Source organism: Aspergillus heteromorphus, assembly GCF_003184545.1.
Source record: "Aspergillus heteromorphus CBS 117.55 chromosome Unknown BO70scaffold_26, whole genome shotgun sequence".
NCBI classification, from domain to species: Eukaryota; Fungi; Ascomycota; class Eurotiomycetes; order Eurotiales; family Aspergillaceae; genus Aspergillus; species Aspergillus heteromorphus.
Window position 1 is genome coordinate 25,531 of NW_020290431.1, and position 15,637 is coordinate 41,167.

At 50.3% G+C, this 15,637-nt stretch overlaps 7 protein-coding genes across 7 annotated transcripts; 3 read left to right on the plus strand and 4 right to left on the minus strand.

Moving 5' to 3' along the window:
- Positions 1 to 191: 191 nt before the first annotated feature.
- BO70DRAFT_389343 (terpene cyclase/mutase family protein) lies at positions 192 to 2,910 on the plus strand (the record flags this gene model as incomplete). The annotated part of the gene is made up of 11 exons (XM_025546073.1): positions 192 to 231; positions 436 to 557; positions 632 to 959; positions 1,018 to 1,114; positions 1,170 to 1,241; positions 1,296 to 1,928; positions 1,996 to 2,038; positions 2,138 to 2,421; positions 2,462 to 2,597; positions 2,665 to 2,738; positions 2,808 to 2,910. 11 exons carry the CDS (start codon positions 192 to 194, stop codon positions 2,908 to 2,910), a joined length of 1,932 nt encoding a protein of 643 aa, XP_025396359.1.
- Positions 2,911 to 3,414: 504 nt separating this feature from the next.
- BO70DRAFT_431649 (uncharacterized protein) lies at positions 3,415 to 3,893 on the minus strand (the record flags this gene model as incomplete). Its single annotated transcript, XM_025548257.1, has 2 exons — positions 3,415 to 3,672; positions 3,738 to 3,893. The coding sequence occupies 2 exons, from the start codon at positions 3,891 to 3,893 to the stop codon at positions 3,580 to 3,582; spliced, it is 249 nt and encodes an 82-aa protein (XP_025396360.1). The 3' UTR covers positions 3,415 to 3,579.
- Positions 3,894 to 4,437: 544 nt separating this feature from the next.
- Positions 4,438 to 5,194, minus strand: BO70DRAFT_115129 (uncharacterized protein). Its single transcript, XM_025537909.1, has one exon. The coding sequence runs from the start codon at positions 5,062 to 5,064 to the stop codon at positions 4,540 to 4,542; it is 525 nt and encodes a 174-aa protein (XP_025396361.1). The 5' UTR covers positions 5,065 to 5,194; the 3' UTR covers positions 4,438 to 4,539.
- BO70DRAFT_431650 (uncharacterized protein) lies at positions 4,828 to 5,574 on the plus strand (the record flags this gene model as incomplete). The annotated part of the gene is made up of 2 exons (XM_025548258.1): positions 4,828 to 5,264; positions 5,354 to 5,574. Exons 1-2 carry the CDS (start codon positions 5,150 to 5,152, stop codon positions 5,572 to 5,574), a joined length of 336 nt encoding a protein of 111 aa, XP_025396362.1. The 5' UTR covers positions 4,828 to 5,149.
- Positions 5,575 to 5,978: 404 nt separating this feature from the next.
- BO70DRAFT_399143 (ankyrin repeat domain-containing protein) lies at positions 5,979 to 6,738 on the minus strand (the record flags this gene model as incomplete). Its single annotated transcript, XM_025546846.1, has 2 exons — positions 5,979 to 6,245; positions 6,325 to 6,738. 2 exons carry the CDS (start codon positions 6,736 to 6,738, stop codon positions 5,979 to 5,981), a joined length of 681 nt encoding a protein of 226 aa, XP_025396363.1.
- Positions 6,739 to 7,150: 412 nt separating this feature from the next.
- On the minus strand, positions 7,151 to 9,168 carry BO70DRAFT_381810 (Zn(II)2Cys6 transcription factor; the record flags this gene model as incomplete). The annotated part of the gene is made up of 2 exons (XM_025545496.1): positions 7,151 to 9,044; positions 9,107 to 9,168. The coding sequence occupies 2 exons, from the start codon at positions 9,166 to 9,168 to the stop codon at positions 7,406 to 7,408; spliced, it is 1,701 nt and encodes a 566-aa protein (XP_025396364.1). The 3' UTR covers positions 7,151 to 7,405.
- Positions 9,169 to 13,767: 4,599 nt separating this feature from the next.
- On the plus strand, positions 13,768 to 14,763 carry BO70DRAFT_342148 (peroxidase family protein; the record flags this gene model as incomplete). Its single annotated transcript, XM_025541364.1, has 4 exons — positions 13,768 to 13,867; positions 13,919 to 14,159; positions 14,239 to 14,510; positions 14,561 to 14,763. 4 exons carry the CDS (start codon positions 13,768 to 13,770, stop codon positions 14,761 to 14,763), a joined length of 816 nt encoding a protein of 271 aa, XP_025396365.1.
- Between the last annotated feature and the right edge of the window lie 874 nt (positions 14,764 to 15,637).

Sequence of the window (15,637 nt, forward strand, 5' to 3'; positions counted from 1 at the left end):
TATCCCAGGTCTGATGCCAGTTTATTAGGGTTGTAGTCCCCTCATTACACTTATAATGAACTCTCGACCTAATCACTTCTCTTTCCCTTTGGGGGTCCAACCAAAGTCCACAGTAGTTTCTCTTGGGCCGATCAAGCTAGCGCAGGCGACGAGTCATGCGTTGCAGCCCCTGCCAGGCTGCCACCAAAACCATGCCATCCCTGCACCGTACTAGCGCCGGCATCCTGGCTGGTGCGTCTGTAGCGTCTTTGTTCGTGTCGCTGCTTTTTCTTTCTTCTTCGCCTTCAAATCTTTTGACCCCTCCTAGATAAACTCGATACATGCGCCGCTTTTGCCGGGGGGTTGTCCATTCAAGTGGCATTATTAACCCGCCAGCAGGAGTATTAAAGTGTTGAAAAATTACAGGCTCAATGCTGTCGACAAATAATCGAACAGATCCTGAGCGATGGCGACTCAACGTCAACAACGGTGTCCATCGATGGCAGTATGTCGATGAGCAGACATCGACACAACGCCCACAGTCTGCGGCGGAGAAATACTTCCTCGGACTGCCTACCGTGCGTCAATGTTTGGCTCGCTCACCTCATCAAATTTGGGATTACCGCAACTTCCGACCTCGAGCAATTTTCAGGAATCTGCTCGCAATGGGTTCCGCTTCTACCAAAGCCTCCAGCTGGAGGATGGCCACTGGGGCTGTGCATACGGTGGACCCAGCTTCTTGCTGGCTGGCACCGTGATTGCCATGTACATTACCGAGACGGAAATTTCACCAGAGTGGAAGACTGAGATTATCCGCTATCTAACAAGCACTGTCAATCAAGATGGTGGGTGGGGTCTACATTCGGCCGGCGATTCAACTGTCTTTGCGACTAGTCTCTACTACATCACCCTGCGACGCCTCGGTCTGGAACCGACGCACCCTCTAGCCACCAAGGCTCGTACCCGCCTTCACACCCTAGGTAAACTCCTTCCCCCCTACTGACTATGAAACTGGGACCCGACTCATGCTATCAATAGGAGGGGCAATTGGAGTGCCTCAATGGGGAAAGGTCTGGCTCGCATTATTGAATCTGTACAGTTGGGATGGAGTGGATCCAATCCCACCCGAGTCCTGGTATCCTTTTCTCTACTGGCGTGCGATCGACTATGGTATAAGCTTACTTATCAAGGTTGCTTGCTGACTGGGTTCCGTTCCATCCATGGCCCTGGTGGGTTCAATGCCGCGTGGTTTACCTTCCCGTGTAATATCGGTATTCCAAAAAGACCACCAAACCTCTAAATCCACTCCTCGCCAGCCTGCGTCACGAAATCTATATATCACCGTACGAGAAAATCAACTTCGAGCGGTATCGGGATCATGTGGCGCCATCTGATCTGAAAAAGCCAACATCGAATCTTCTCCGCGTCGCCAACCGGATCCTGCGTTTCTGGGAGCAATATGTACAGCCCGACTGGATCGTTCAACGGGCAAACCAGCGAGTTTGCGCATTGACCCAACGCGAAGACGAAAATACATCCTACAACTGTTTGGCTCCAGCCAACAAAGCCTTTCACATGGTCGCTGTGTGGCATTCCGATGGCGTCGATAGCCCTCGCATGATAAGTCACCGGGAAAAGATACCCCCTTATATGTGGATGGGAGAAAGTGGAATGACCTGCAGTGGTACGAATGGCGTCCAGGCGTGGGATACGGCGTTTACAATTCAGGCCATGGTTGAGGCTGGACTGGGCAGGGACTCGGAATTTCGTTCGTCATTGGAAAAAGCTCTGCAATTTTTGGACGTCTCTCAACTGCGGGACAATCTGGAAGACCCTTATCGCCACCCGCGGAAGGGCGGCTGGCCGTTCAGCACCAAGGATAATGGCTATGTGGTGTCCGATTGTGCTGCGGAGGGTCTTAAAGCGGTGTTGATGCTTCAGAAAGAGTGGTGAGTACTTATTTAATAGACAGTTTCATGAGGAATGCAAATGTCGGCGCTAACCCTAATATCGCAGCAACTTCCCCAGCCTCATCTCTGACGAGCGTCTCCAGAGCTGCGTCGACACCTTATTACTCATGCAAAACCCCGCCGGCGGCTTTAGCAGCTACGAGCGAACCCGCGCCAGCAGTTAACTTGAATATGTTAACTCATCGGAGGTCTTCGACAGCATCATGGTCGAATATCCGTATCCCGAGTGCACCACGGCGGTGGTAACGACGCTTTCGCTTTTCCACCGCCATTTTCCCGCCTACCGGGCGGCTGAAATTGAGGAAGTCATCCGCCGTGCATGCACCTATATCCTGAGTGAACAATGGCCGAACGGAGGCTGGTATGGATCATCGGGCGTATGTTTTACCTACGCCTCACTATTTGCAATGCGGAGCCTGGAACTGGTTGGTCAGACGTGGCAGACCAGTGAACCTGTGCGCCGGTGTTGCAAGTTTCTGCTCCGCACACAGAAAGATGATGGGGGGATGGAGAGAGCATTATACCTCTTGCGAGGTGGAGGAGTATGTGCAGCATGAGCGAAGCCAGGTGGTGAATACGGCGTGGGCTTGCTGGGCATTAATGCATGCGCGGTATCCATTCAAGGAAGCCGTTGAGAAAGGGCTCAAGGTATACGATCTTTCCTACACTCTATTCTCGTGGAATCGTATACAAGTACTAAGCATTTGTGTTCTAGTTGATTATGAGCCGGCAGCAGGCGAATGGAGAGTGGTACCAGGAGGGTGTGGAGGGAGTTTTCAACAATACATGGTAGGTTTGAGATTACCTTCTTTGTTATCAAGCAATTTTGACTGACTCTTTGTTCTTGCGAATGCAAAGCATGATCGGCTATCCCAATTACAAGCTCTACTTCACTTCATGGGCTCTGGGAAGGTACCAGCATGTATATCTTCCCATGCTAAAGGAGATGGAGGGCTTGTGATTAGGCAGATGTCTTTCCTCCGAGAGAGATTTGGTACTATATGTATATCACTGCGTCTTCAATGTTTTATATGCAGACAGCTATGCGATCTAGAATCGAACTAATCCACAACTCCTGAAAACGTAGCATGTAGGGCATCTTTTTCTTTACTCTACCACATGCGACCATAGGGTGTGGAGAACAGGGCTTCCCGTCCGCTCAGCCGTACTTAAGCCACACGCCGGGAGGTTAGTAGTTGGGTGGGTGACCACCAGCGAATCCCTTCTGTTGCATGTATTTTTCCTGATTTTTATATATTTTTTATGTTGTCTGGTAGTGGTTTTGTTGTCACTAAGGTTGTTTTCCGTTTATATACGAAGCAAAAGACATAAAGTTGCTAGCCCTATGCTGTGTGACAGTGGTTCCGCTTTGTGGTACATCCCCCGGTATGTGGCGTCCACCCTGTCCCTCCTCAGCCGTCTTCCCCACCCTTTTACTTTTTCAATTCTCTTCTAAGATATCACAAAGCAACCGCATAGGGTAGCTAAATTAGGTGTCATACCACCATAGCCACCAGCTCCATCCTCAGGTGCAATCAGAGCCGATTCCCCGGCTTCAGCATTGCGAGACGCCGATACGAGTCCGCCGTCCTCCGCCGCGCCGCCCTCCCCCAACATATCATCGTCAACGTCAACGCGACCGACATGCACGTCGCGCAGATAACCCGAAGGCATAGAAGTTTACGAGAGCGAGGTTAGTGGCTTTGCGCAGTTTGGACCACGTCTGTCGTATATACAAGGCAGCGTTTGTGTTAGCGACAGCCTTTGAAACGATCTGGTTTACCTTACCAGCGGGTCATTGGGGTGGTCTGTGGGATTGGGCTGTAGCACGACGGTGGCCGTGGCTCCCTGTACTGTGCCATCAGATGAGCTTTCGGACCAAATAATCTGGAAATTTTCGAGGCAGACATACAGTCTTCCAAATTTAGGGTCCCAGGCGGCCATTGCTGCGGATCAGGGTCTGTAACTGCGGCCATCATGGACGGACTCGGCTTTCTCAACCATGGCTAACACCACAGACCCGCAGGGCGACTGGATCAGTTGATATTTTGCACCATGCCTTATTTGTCCATCGGCCACAAACTCCACGAGCGGAAAGAACACCGGTCAAGCTCGACAACAGGTAATGTCTTGGCTGCATTATAAGAGGGGCGGGTGAGGGATTGTCCCATCCTCCGCACCGAATCAGTTAATAACCATGGGCTTTGCTTTCCCCTGGTCTCTGATCGACCGCATCTCTGCAGATCTTGTGGTATCTGCTGCCAGCCCAGAGCATGGCCATTGGAGATTCCACTCTTGAGCTTAAAGCAAGGGGGTGCCTCACAGCGGCTTCAAGAGTCAAGCATGCATGGCGCACCTTACTGACACCCCCATTCTTGATCACCATCTCGCGATTAAATGTTCAGATTCGTCCACATACAGTGATCAGGGAGCCATGCAGTGGGGTTGGACATCGCGTCGCTGGATGCTGCCCTTGTTTTTTTCTTCTTTTTTCCTAAGCAGATAATGACACCCGGAAAACCGATAAGACTACTTGCAGTCTTACAACAATTCTCTAGGGCTCCCAAACCCTTACGCACAGCCAGAGGACTTACATTGCATAAACCCAGACCCTAAACCTTACCTTATAACCTGAACCCCAAAATCTTCGGATATCTCGATATCTCATGCCCCGCAACGTCCGCTTAATTTTCCAGGTCAACCGCAGTAAGGGGGTAGTTAAGTTTGCAGGAACCGGTTTCAGCAGATCAAACTCTTCCCCATTTATGCCTTTGACCTGAAAAAGCTTCACCCGGAAGATATTCTCCGCTGAGGTTGCCACCGAATCCGCATGTCTCAGCACCGTTGGATTTGTCCGGGTACCGCTAAGCTGTACATGCGCCTGTTGTCCCACACTCCCTGCGAATTTAAGAGAAACGGCAACCCCAACCATAGTCACAATACCATGGCCAAGACATATCCACTGCAATAAATACCGCGCTGATCTCCCGCCAGTGAATATGACAATCTTGGAGGGAAGCAATTGTTGTCCTACAGAGCGACATGGGAAATTTAGACATCTAAGCAGGTCATTACATACCGGCGAAATATTGAAGTCAATAATAGGTTCTCTCATATCTTGATCACCCGCCAAACAGCAATTTCAAGTTCATCATCGATCTCAGTGATAATATCAGTTTCTGCCTCTTCCTGGTTATGAGATGATAAGTGAGATGCATCGCAAAGCCGCGGTAAAAATGGCGACGCTCTCAGCCTTGTTACTTGATCTGGCCTCTACCCTCACACGAGCGAATTATGACCGCTACGGCAAGCTGGGTATCATCGGTTCAATTCTCCCTAAATCTGACAGCTGATCATAAGATACGGCTGTCTGGAAATGACTTACAGACAGCCTTGGCCGTCAGAATCGAGGCTTGGCCAGATTAGTGATACAGAGACTCGGAGTGAAACCTTCTCCAATTTCCCCAATTTCCCCAATTTCCCCAATTCCGCCTCCAAATCTGACAGTCCGGCCACCCCACCCAGTACCTTGGATCATTCGCTCTCGCGGATTTCCAGGTCCGTCCTGCTCGAGGATCATGAAAGATGGTTGCAACTGGACCTCGATCTCCGACAACGGCAATAGGGGTGAGTGGGGGTCCCCGGGGCGGAACGGTTGGGTTCACTGCGTGGGACCAGTCACGAAGTGCACGATCCGGAGGCAGAAGAGTTCTTCCGGTTGGTCTGGGATTGACAAGTTGAATGGGTGTTCTGATTCAGGCGTTTAGGGTGACGCATGTCTTTGCAGTTGGGGGATCAAGTTGGTGCCACAAGTCAGGCCACCAGATTCGCTTGGACGACTTAATATTTGAAAGGGAGCCTCATATCCCGATGGCTAAACGGGAGACTCATGTGGGATGGAACACAAAATACAGTAGATATTTCCCGTTAGCACAAGATCGGCTACTGCCTATCTGATCTTCATTCTTCTTGCAACCCAGCAGCCTTCGACAAGTCAATCACCTCCTCGTTTCCTCCCTCTTTTGCCGCTCACATGATAGATCGCTCCTTTTCATCCTCAAAGTGAATGCTAGCGCCCTTGTCTAACAGGTACACCACAGCCTCCTTCTGACGCTTATACGCTGCGCGATACAAAGCAGTCCCCCACTTGTCCGAATCAACAATACCAACGTTGGACCACCATCCACGGGCTTCCTCCAGGTTCGCCCCATGCTCGACCAGTAACTTGAGCGCCTGCATCTTGCCAATTTCCGCCGCTGCGATATGTGCGGAACTTTCTTTCTGGGTCCATCCATGCTGGAGCATCAGACTCAGGATCTCGACAGACGGCTTCTCGCCCACTAGGGCGGACACGGCAGGTTCGTAGTCATCATACCCCCCACCCATCATTCGGGTCCACCCCATTCTCTAGAAGGAAGCGTATCATCTCAATATTTCCCTCGTAGGCTTCTATGCTCAGCGCATCAGCAAAATATTCGCTGTGATGGCCGTTGATGTTGACGCCGTTCTTGATAAGGTTCTTCCATACAGGTATGGACTGCGCGAAGCAAACCTGGTGGTAGAATTCATTGTTCAGTGAGTCGGGGGGGACCTGGAAGCCCTCGCTGAAGACCCAATCTAGTATTTCAAGCTGAGCCTTTCTTGCGGCGCATTCAGCGATCTGTTCAAGTAGGCTGGATTTTTCTTCAGAGCCTGCTGAATTGTAACGGTCCTTGATACCCTGGATTTTCCTTTCCGTAATGTCGGTATCAAGGCTCTCTTGGGCTTGTTCTTCTAGGGGTGGTTCCATGATGAAAGGCATCACAAGATACCGTGAGAGAGCGGAAAGACAGGGCCATCAAGAAAAATAGAGACTGGTTTTAGTTACCAGGGCTATAATTCACCACCTGGCAGAAGAATACATGGGATCTGTCCAGGAATTTATATCTCAGGAGTAAAAACCCAGTACACAACATTTTCTCGCTACATGCAGGGGAAACACGAATAATATCAAGAACCCTATCAATCCAATACTGTATGAATCTTTCTATATCAATATCACCTCTCGCAAGTTTTGTACATGCGACCATAGGGTGTGGAGAACAGGGCTTCCCGTCCGCTCAGCCGTACTTAAGCCACACGCCGGAAGGTTAGTAGTTGGGTGGGTGACCACCAGCGAATCCCTTCTGTTTGCATGTTTTTTGGCCGTCGTTTTTATTGTCCTTCAGCTATTAATCTCGCTTCATTTCTGCCTGTGAATGCCCAGCCTACCCAGTTCCGGTAATGTGTCCATATCACGCTAGTTCCTGTTGATTCTCGTACTCGTCGGACATCATCGGCTTTCTTTTACCTTGCGGGCAAAGCACTCGTCCGTTTGGGTTCCCTTGCCAGGGCTCGCTAGGGGTTTCATTGCTCATAGCTTTTGGGGTTCGCAGTCAAATAGAGAAATGCAACGGATACCCTTTTTTGACAGTCTACTACATTCCAAGATGCTTGAGCAACCCATACCCTCGAACACAGGGCCAATCTTTCGCGTTCTCAATCGCAAGAAGATCAGCGATCACTTCTTCATTCCGCTGCAGTGGCAGATAGCGGTCCTCCTTGACCGTGCCCACCCGGTACGGGATGCACGCCGAGACGTTCCCATCTTCGTCCGTTTCGAAGGTCACCCCACACCGTGGCGCATCAGCCTCATGCATCCTCTTCAATTCTAACTTCATGCCTTCCTCGAGGATGTCCGCCACCCAGGTGGCGCTCATGAACCCTTCCTCCGATCTCCAGGAACGGATGTCCTCGATGCCGCGGATGCGGAGCCCGTAGTCCGGACAGCGGAAAACACCGATGTATAGCGTTGGGACGAAGACCATGTTGTCTGTACAGGCGGGGGCATCCTGGCCGAAGTGGCTCATCGCACGCTCGGCGGCCTCGATCAAGGCCTCACAGTCTCCAGTTAGCACGGACGGAAGTGATTCACCTCTGGGGTACAGTGCCACCTTAGCGGATAGGAGGCCCAAGCCGCAACATAGGCGGATTAGCTCGGCTTCGCGTCGGTCTTTGGTGCGCCCATCCAGGGTCGTAGAGGCCATTCCATAGGCACGCACGCAAAATAGATCCAATGCCCGCACGAATTGGTGGAGGCAGGACATGATTCGCAGTTGTTGGTGCTGGAGGGTGGCGTAGTTCGTCTGGAGGTCCGAGTCGGAGGATTTCATGTATGTCGAGGTGAATAGCATAGTGGCGTTGAACAGTGGCTTGAATGCCTGCTGTGCGTGCTGCAGGCTACGGAAGTCACGAAGGTAGTCCTCGTAGGGCTGATGGAGGACGAATTGGCGGTCAAATTCCAGTGGATCCTGCGCCCCGAAAAATATCGAGGACTCCTGGAGGTTAAGGAAAGTCTCCACCACGCATTCCGCTACCGTGGACAATGGCGAGGCTGCCCCTGTGGGGAGCTGGCGCTGACCACTGGTCCGGCTTACTTCGAGCCCTAAGCCCTGGCGTTGGATCTGCATTGTATGCAGGATGCGCAGCCCTCCTTGTACGTGGGAAATGGCCAGGTTGCGGTTCCCATGGAGGAGCTCGCATATGGTAAAGAGGAGACAGCACACCAGGATGATGTCCTGGAACTGGGGGTCTTGGGACAGACGCCGCCTATTTAACAGGGCAATCGAGCGACCGGACTGCTCCAGAGCAAATCGGTACCACCTACTCTTGCAGGCCTGGGGGTTATTCCTCTGCCCCGGTCGGGGAACGCGTCCGGCAATCTCGTTAGCTTGGTTCACAGCCCCCAAGGCAATGACGGCGTGGTATACGGCGGGCTCCGTGCGGCACAATCGTAGCACCATCTTCTGCCAGAGCGGCGAGTCGTAGAACCCGACCAGATGTGGGATGGATCGGTACTGGAAGAACGAGAGACACCGGCGCTCATCTGATGTCACAGTCCATGCCAGCCGCACGGTCATCGCAGCCTGCAACTCAAGCGCAGGCTTTCCGTCGAATTCGCCATGATTCCCCCCGCCTGGACCCAACCGACACACATCATAGCCCTCGCACGTGCGTCCAGAACTGGTGCAGTTGCGGCATGCTCCCGGGGTTTCGTCGCATTTGACGTGACGCGCGCTTCAAAGTCACGTCTTAGCCAACAGCACTCCGGCCCAGGGTAATCCGATTAGTTTACTTACCGACATGTGCGGCAGCCCGCGCGGGACCTCTTGGAGAAGACTTTCTTCCGTGGAGCGGACATGGTAGGGTTCTGTTGTTGGTCTTGACTGCTGACTTCAAAGGAGGCTCTGCTGCAGGGCGAGTGAGGGGCAAGCTGGTGCCTTGATGAGTTGTCCCCTGAAAGAACCACTGTTACCTGAAACTTCGTCAGTGAGGGAGACTAGGCAGGGATCTCATTCCTTCCAACTCCGCGTCCGACTCCGACGCCATCACAAATTAGGGCAAGTCCACTGCGATAATTCATCTTGCTGTAATCAAGCTGGTATTTGATACGTCAATGCTAGGTCTTTATCTCCAGCGAAGTAATAAATCACCCGGCATCAACTGAAATCTCCCCTCATCGCACTCTGCCACATTCAGGGATAGTTTATTCCGATAGGCGATGTGATATGCACCTCCCCAGATGAGGGAGCCACTACGGAGTACAGTCACACCCTCATCCCTCTTGCCACACCTTTAGTCTAGCAGTTCAATCTTGGCAGTAGACTATTCCAAAATAGAAAGGCGGAGGGTGTGGTTGTAGTGTCTCCCCAGGAAGAAATTCGCGGAGATCAAGAACGGTATGAACTAGTACTCATATATTGAGATCTCGCGATGGCGTCGAGCAAGTGATCAAGCAGGGTCCGGGGGCCACCAACTTACTAGGTATGGTTGTGACCTCAGCAATGAGGCTGTCCACGGCACCCTCTTCCACGACGAGATGTATTTTTATGTGGCTTGGCTTTGGCTATTGATGCCCGTCCCAGTCCTTCTGCTGAGTTTACTCGTCTTTGGGCTAACTATGTATGTTAGTCGGAAGCACCGACGTGGGTTGTGGAAGTCGTACCTGTTGGCGGCGTTCTACCACGAACTGGATGAGACACTTTTGTTGGAGGCTGGTGAGGAATATGCCAGGGTTAGTCTCATAGCACAGCGTGCGGAGAAGCTACAATTAGGGCTTCAGCTGTCGAAGCCCAATAGATGATTGGTGATTCGTTAGCATTCGATGTGAAATCTGGTGAGTAAGTCTCGATTCGAGTCTGTCAAATTCGGCAATGGTGCTTTTCTATATGACATGGAATGTAACACTATGAAACCTGCTCCATCCGATCCATACTATCCAGCAAATCATCCAACGTACAGGTCGAAATTTCCTCGTTCTGCTCCCGCGCTCCTGCAGTTTGTCGTATGGCTACTGTGCCAAATTCAGCGGGGAGAGATTCTAAGAAAGTATGTGAGATGAATAATACTATCAGTATCAGGACACGGATATACCTTTGCGAAATGCTTAAGCGCAGCAGTAGGGGTAGCTGGCGGGCACATCGGAGTAGTAGGTGCAAGGGAACTCGCCATCACCACATGAGAAGTTGCAGAGATCAAGGGTGGCGTAGCAGTTGATGGCAGAGGCAGTGCTCAGGAGGCCAAAGGCCAGAAGAATGGTGGAGACGTTGAACTGCATCTTGGAGGATTGAGTAGAATTGAGCGGTAGTCAAAGCTTGAGTATGAAGAGGAGTGAGGAGAAGGATAAACAGGGGTGCTGTCGGGCCCGTATTTATATTCCTCGCGGCCTGGTCTTTTGCATGCCGCCCGGGCAGGGATGCTAGGACAGATTCGGTTTGCTACTCGAGGGCTCCATTTTATGTAATTTAAGCCGTCTGACGAAGAAGATCTCCACAAAGCCGTTAGAAAGAGGCTGATGTGGTAGGGATCTGCACCCGTATGGGCTTATGGGGGGTACGGGCGGAAGATCGGCTTTGTGTGGGGATGGCGACCCTGACGTGGCTGTCTCAGCTTCCGGGATAGCGCCCTGTTATCATGATTGTTCAATCTTGAACTAATTTGGGGTACTCTCGGAAGTTGCGTATCTATTATTACAAAGAATCATATAAGCAGGGCCATCATCTTATTATTAGCCGATAGCAGGATGATGATTCGCTAGCCCCACCCAGCGGCCGTGTATCGTGATGGTTAGATAGAGTGGATACCAAATCAAGCTTCGCATTTGGGAGTGTATCTATTGGTGGTTCTCATCCAAAATGGCTTCGTTTCTTACATGACCTATTGTATTAAACTTGTGTTTCTGCACGGGAGTTTCTTATTCCATATCCCTTCATCCTGTCTCCCGGCAGTTTATAACCCAGGATTGGGTATTGAAACTTTTTCATGTTTGATTTGACTATCAATATACTGTTCTGTTCACTGATAAGCTATCTCAGGCTTGGTTTGAATTATGGATCATGAAAAATGGTGACTGGATCCTTGACACTCCCTAGGGCCCCTAGGACTCTACAGCCAGTCGCAGCTATGCTTAGTGTCTGCTATGAATCTGATAACCTTAGATATCTCATCCCAGCCTCCGTCGGGCTTCCGTGAAGACCGATATTACTTATCTGTCGACGTCCACCAATTCTTCATACCAATATCGGGAGTCCAGCAGGTTCGACTGGAAGCTCGTCTAGGATCCCATAATTGTCATAGCCTGGTCCACCCGGACGTGGCTGAAAATCTCCTAAGCTAGATGACACTATACGTAGCGTGGGCAAAAGTGGTCTGACGAAAGATAACATCCAGAGAGATGCAGAAATATGGCACGTTTAACTTGTCTTTGGGATGAGCACTTTATTTGTCAGACATCTCCCGGCGGGCCTGAGTGTGGAGCTATTTTTTTTCCGCCCCAATTCTAGTGCTAGTCATTACTGCAGTGGTGCCGAGAAAGAGCAGGCTATCTACTCAGTAGTCAGTACTCATCGGTTATGGTATCTACGCTATGCCCTACAGAGCACCTCCGATATCGTATGACCCGCACCTGGAGTCGGCTAGATGGACACAGGCCCCTGATCAATTGATTAACTGATTATCTAGGGACCTCCCGTGATGCCAAGGAGTGGGTCCCGATGTTTAATTTAGGTATAGTTTGAGTTAATTTTCTCTGATGAGCCCCACATGGTGTGTTCGGGATCATATCTGTGTATATTAATGGCTAACCTCTACCAAAGTACTCCAAACAAAATAGTGGCATGGTCAGCTATAGAAAGAATGCTATTCATTAGACTAGCCCTGCTAAGTCATATTAGTTCTCTAACTAATATGTGCACCTGATGTTCCCAGTCAAATAGAGTGGTTGAGATAGGGGCCACAACATGATTTGGGATCATGGAAAAGATATATAGATAAATATAATACCAAATCATTATCGCGGTGGAAATTACCGTTGGAATTTGGTTTGATAAACTGGCTATGTAGAGATAGTTGTATGGGGCACGCAGTCAATGTAAAGAATCCGGACAATTGACGTAAGAATATGCAAAAAGGCAATGTTTCTGAAAGCAAGACTGGGGGTGATCCTTGTTTCTCCAAATAAATTCTCCAGGCCCTTCCTATGTTTTCCAATATAGTTTTGCAGACACACATATCTTAATAGTATCCATATGATCAAAGAGGTGCAAATAGCACTCAGAGAGATTTATCAGTCCGGAATCAGCCGGACCGCGACATTCACAAACGAAGCAACTTTAAATACAGTGCGACAGTGAGGGTAGCAGTAGTATAGTATTGTCAGCCGATTGGCTTCGGCCGTATTACCCTAGAATCACTGGCGTCACGTATCACGCGGCATTAGTCAGTGATACGTGGGAGTCATCCATCTATCTATCTATATTTCTTGAAAGGGTATCCCGACTTTCATCCGGTTTTTACATCGACCACAGTGTGGACTTGGACCAGTGATGAAAATACCCCGTTACCACCTGACTAAGAACATGCTACACGCATGTAAATAAGAATGCTGAAACTTCTAAAGTTACTATGTAAGACAGTATTATCGAAAGAGGCTTTATTCTAGACTTTAATTCCAGGCAAAAGCTCTCGACCGTGCAGCTTGATGGTTATATATTTTACCCCTTATGACAGCCAGATCGCCTGGAATGATGCCAAATAGACCTCCATCCTTCCAAAATATACCTAACGCTTCAGCTGTGGATTGAGGCGTGTGGCCTTGAATTGAAGATATGATGTTGACTGGACTAGAACATGGGCAGGCTATTCATTTCGCATAATTTGTATCTGAACGTTGATTTTATTCTTGTCAATCATACTTGCCGCCAGTCAAAAGCCCGAATTGCCCAGGCCTCAACCCCATAACTAGTATGGCGATAGCAATTCCCCAGACGATCTATATCAAAGGGTTCCATTCAGATACACTTACTTCAGGGAACCCTGGTTGTAAGCTTTGCTTTTGTTTGGTATTTTTCTTTTCTTTTTCTGGTGGATGGAAGGGGTTTACGCCGGTTCGGCAAGCCCTCTGGATCGCATCCCGCGTCTATAAATGACATATTCGACTTTCGATTTTTTTGTCTCTATCTGGTACAAATAGACAGTATAATCGAGTCCTTGATGACTATCCTAAGTGAATATGCCCAAAAAACGCCTATTCAACCCATCCAACCCCTCATTCCAAAGCCGACTGAGTGACCGCCGATCGCACCGAATTTGCAAAGTCATGCATTCCTGGCCAGCGTCAGTCACCGTCACAAGGCCAATTAAATGGAGGACATTTGTCCTGCTCGCCGTGACTCAATCACCCGAGCCACCGTCCCCGCCTTATATAAATCCAGGGTCCTGCGGTGGGGAATGCCCATCAACCATGCACGTCGCGTTGATCTTGTTGACGGCGGTTTCCGCCCACGCCTTTTCCACGGAAGCACCACATCCACTGCCCTGGTCTCCAGCCGGGCCTGGCGATGGTGAATGTTTTCATTCCCAACCGGTAAACACGGCTAATTGATTGAAATTAGTACGATCTCCATGCCCGGGTCTAAACTCGCTCGCGAACCACGGCTTCCTCCCCCACGACGGAAAGTTCGTCACGGAGCAACAAACCGTCAGCGGTTTGGGAGACGCCTTGAATATCGACGCAGCCCTCGCAAAGCTGCTATTCCAGGGCGCTCTGGCCACGAATCCAAGCCCCAACGCGACGAATTTCTCTCTGGATGATCTTAGCCGTCATAACATCATTGAACATGATGGGAGCTTGAGGTGCGATTGGCGAAGCATCACTTCAACCCATCCCTCTTCAGAATTGCGCGTGTGTGACTGACCCCTTCACCTGATTCAGTCGCCAGGACTACTACTTCGGCGACAACCACGACTTCAACCAGACCATCTTCGATCAGACGCGTGGGTATTGGACCCACGCGCTCATCGACCTCAAAGACGTGGCTACCGCCCGCGCAGCTCGCATGAACACCTCCATGGCGACGAACCCCGAATTTGGCCTCTCCAACGCGACTCTGACGGATAGCTTTGCGGAGTCCGCGACATACCTGCTAGCGTTTGGGAACAAGACTGCGGGGACAGTCAATCGGACCTGGGTTGAATATTTCTTTGGTGGGTTTCGCGAGCAGGATGCACGTGGGATTTGGCTGACGTTGAGATAGAAAATGAGCGATTGCCGGACGAGCTTGGCTGGGTCCGGCAATCGGTTGCGATCTCGCAGGTGGATTTGGATAGTATGACGCAAAGGGTGGTGAATGCAACCGGGACTGCGGAGACGCGCGCGGAGGTTATCAGGAGGGGTGGGATACATGGTCCACTACTGACAGTCCCGCAGGACGTATCAAAACGTTGCAGATGGGAATGAGCGTTGTTCGTGGTAGTAAGATAAAGAATTGGTAATTCTGGCGACAGGTGGAACTCCGTAAACACTGTATAGACTTATCAAACCCATTATCATTCAGTATCGGACCTTTTTAGCCGAGTGGTCTTTTTGATGTGTTTGACGTACAGCCAGACCTCACTAACAAGTCCACCCTCAACATCTCCCCTCGGCGTAAAGTGTCAGGGCTCTCTTCCTTCCAGCTACAGTCCTCATCCTCGACTCCATCGACTCCAAAGGCTGAAAAGGCGAGAAAGCCCCAATAACCCCCGTCCCAACCATGTGAGCTCATTGTCATGATTATTATCACCATACGTGGACATATGCTAATTCGTCAAGGTGCTACTGGGTGTTTTACGTTTATGCTTGTGGGTGCTGGGACCCATGTCGAACATTCCAACAATGTCTGGCCAGACAAGGGACCAATGCTCGCTGCGACCACTACGATCCCGAAGTGCGAGAGAATATTACACACCCTTGCCCGAACCACCTCGTTCGTGTGCATGGTGATACCAAGTAAGCTGATCGGTTCACCTTCAAGGCGAGATATTCAACGAGGAGTCAATTATATTTGTTGGACCTCCGTCCCAGTTGGGTTTCCTGCTGCAGGGCAGTCTTCACCTCTCCTAGCAATTATACTGTCTATCTGTTTCTGTTCCGCCTCAGCAGTCAGCACGCAGCTAGCGAATAGCGAGATATCTTCATTGCTTCGAGTCTGTTCCGTCTGCGTAGTATGTCCCGTCAACATATCAACAATCCAATCGGCCTGCGGCTTTCTTTCTTCACTATAGTCTCTGTGGGGAATATCTATCATAGTGAGTTAATTGTACAGAGCTTCAGACCATGCATCCTTCGTGGG

What these genes read in the sequence shown, in the direction of transcription:
- BO70DRAFT_115129 (XM_025537909.1), bottom strand. Translation starts at nt 5,064, where the DNA reads ATGAGAGAACCTATTATTGACTTCAATATTTCGCCGGTATGTAATGAC.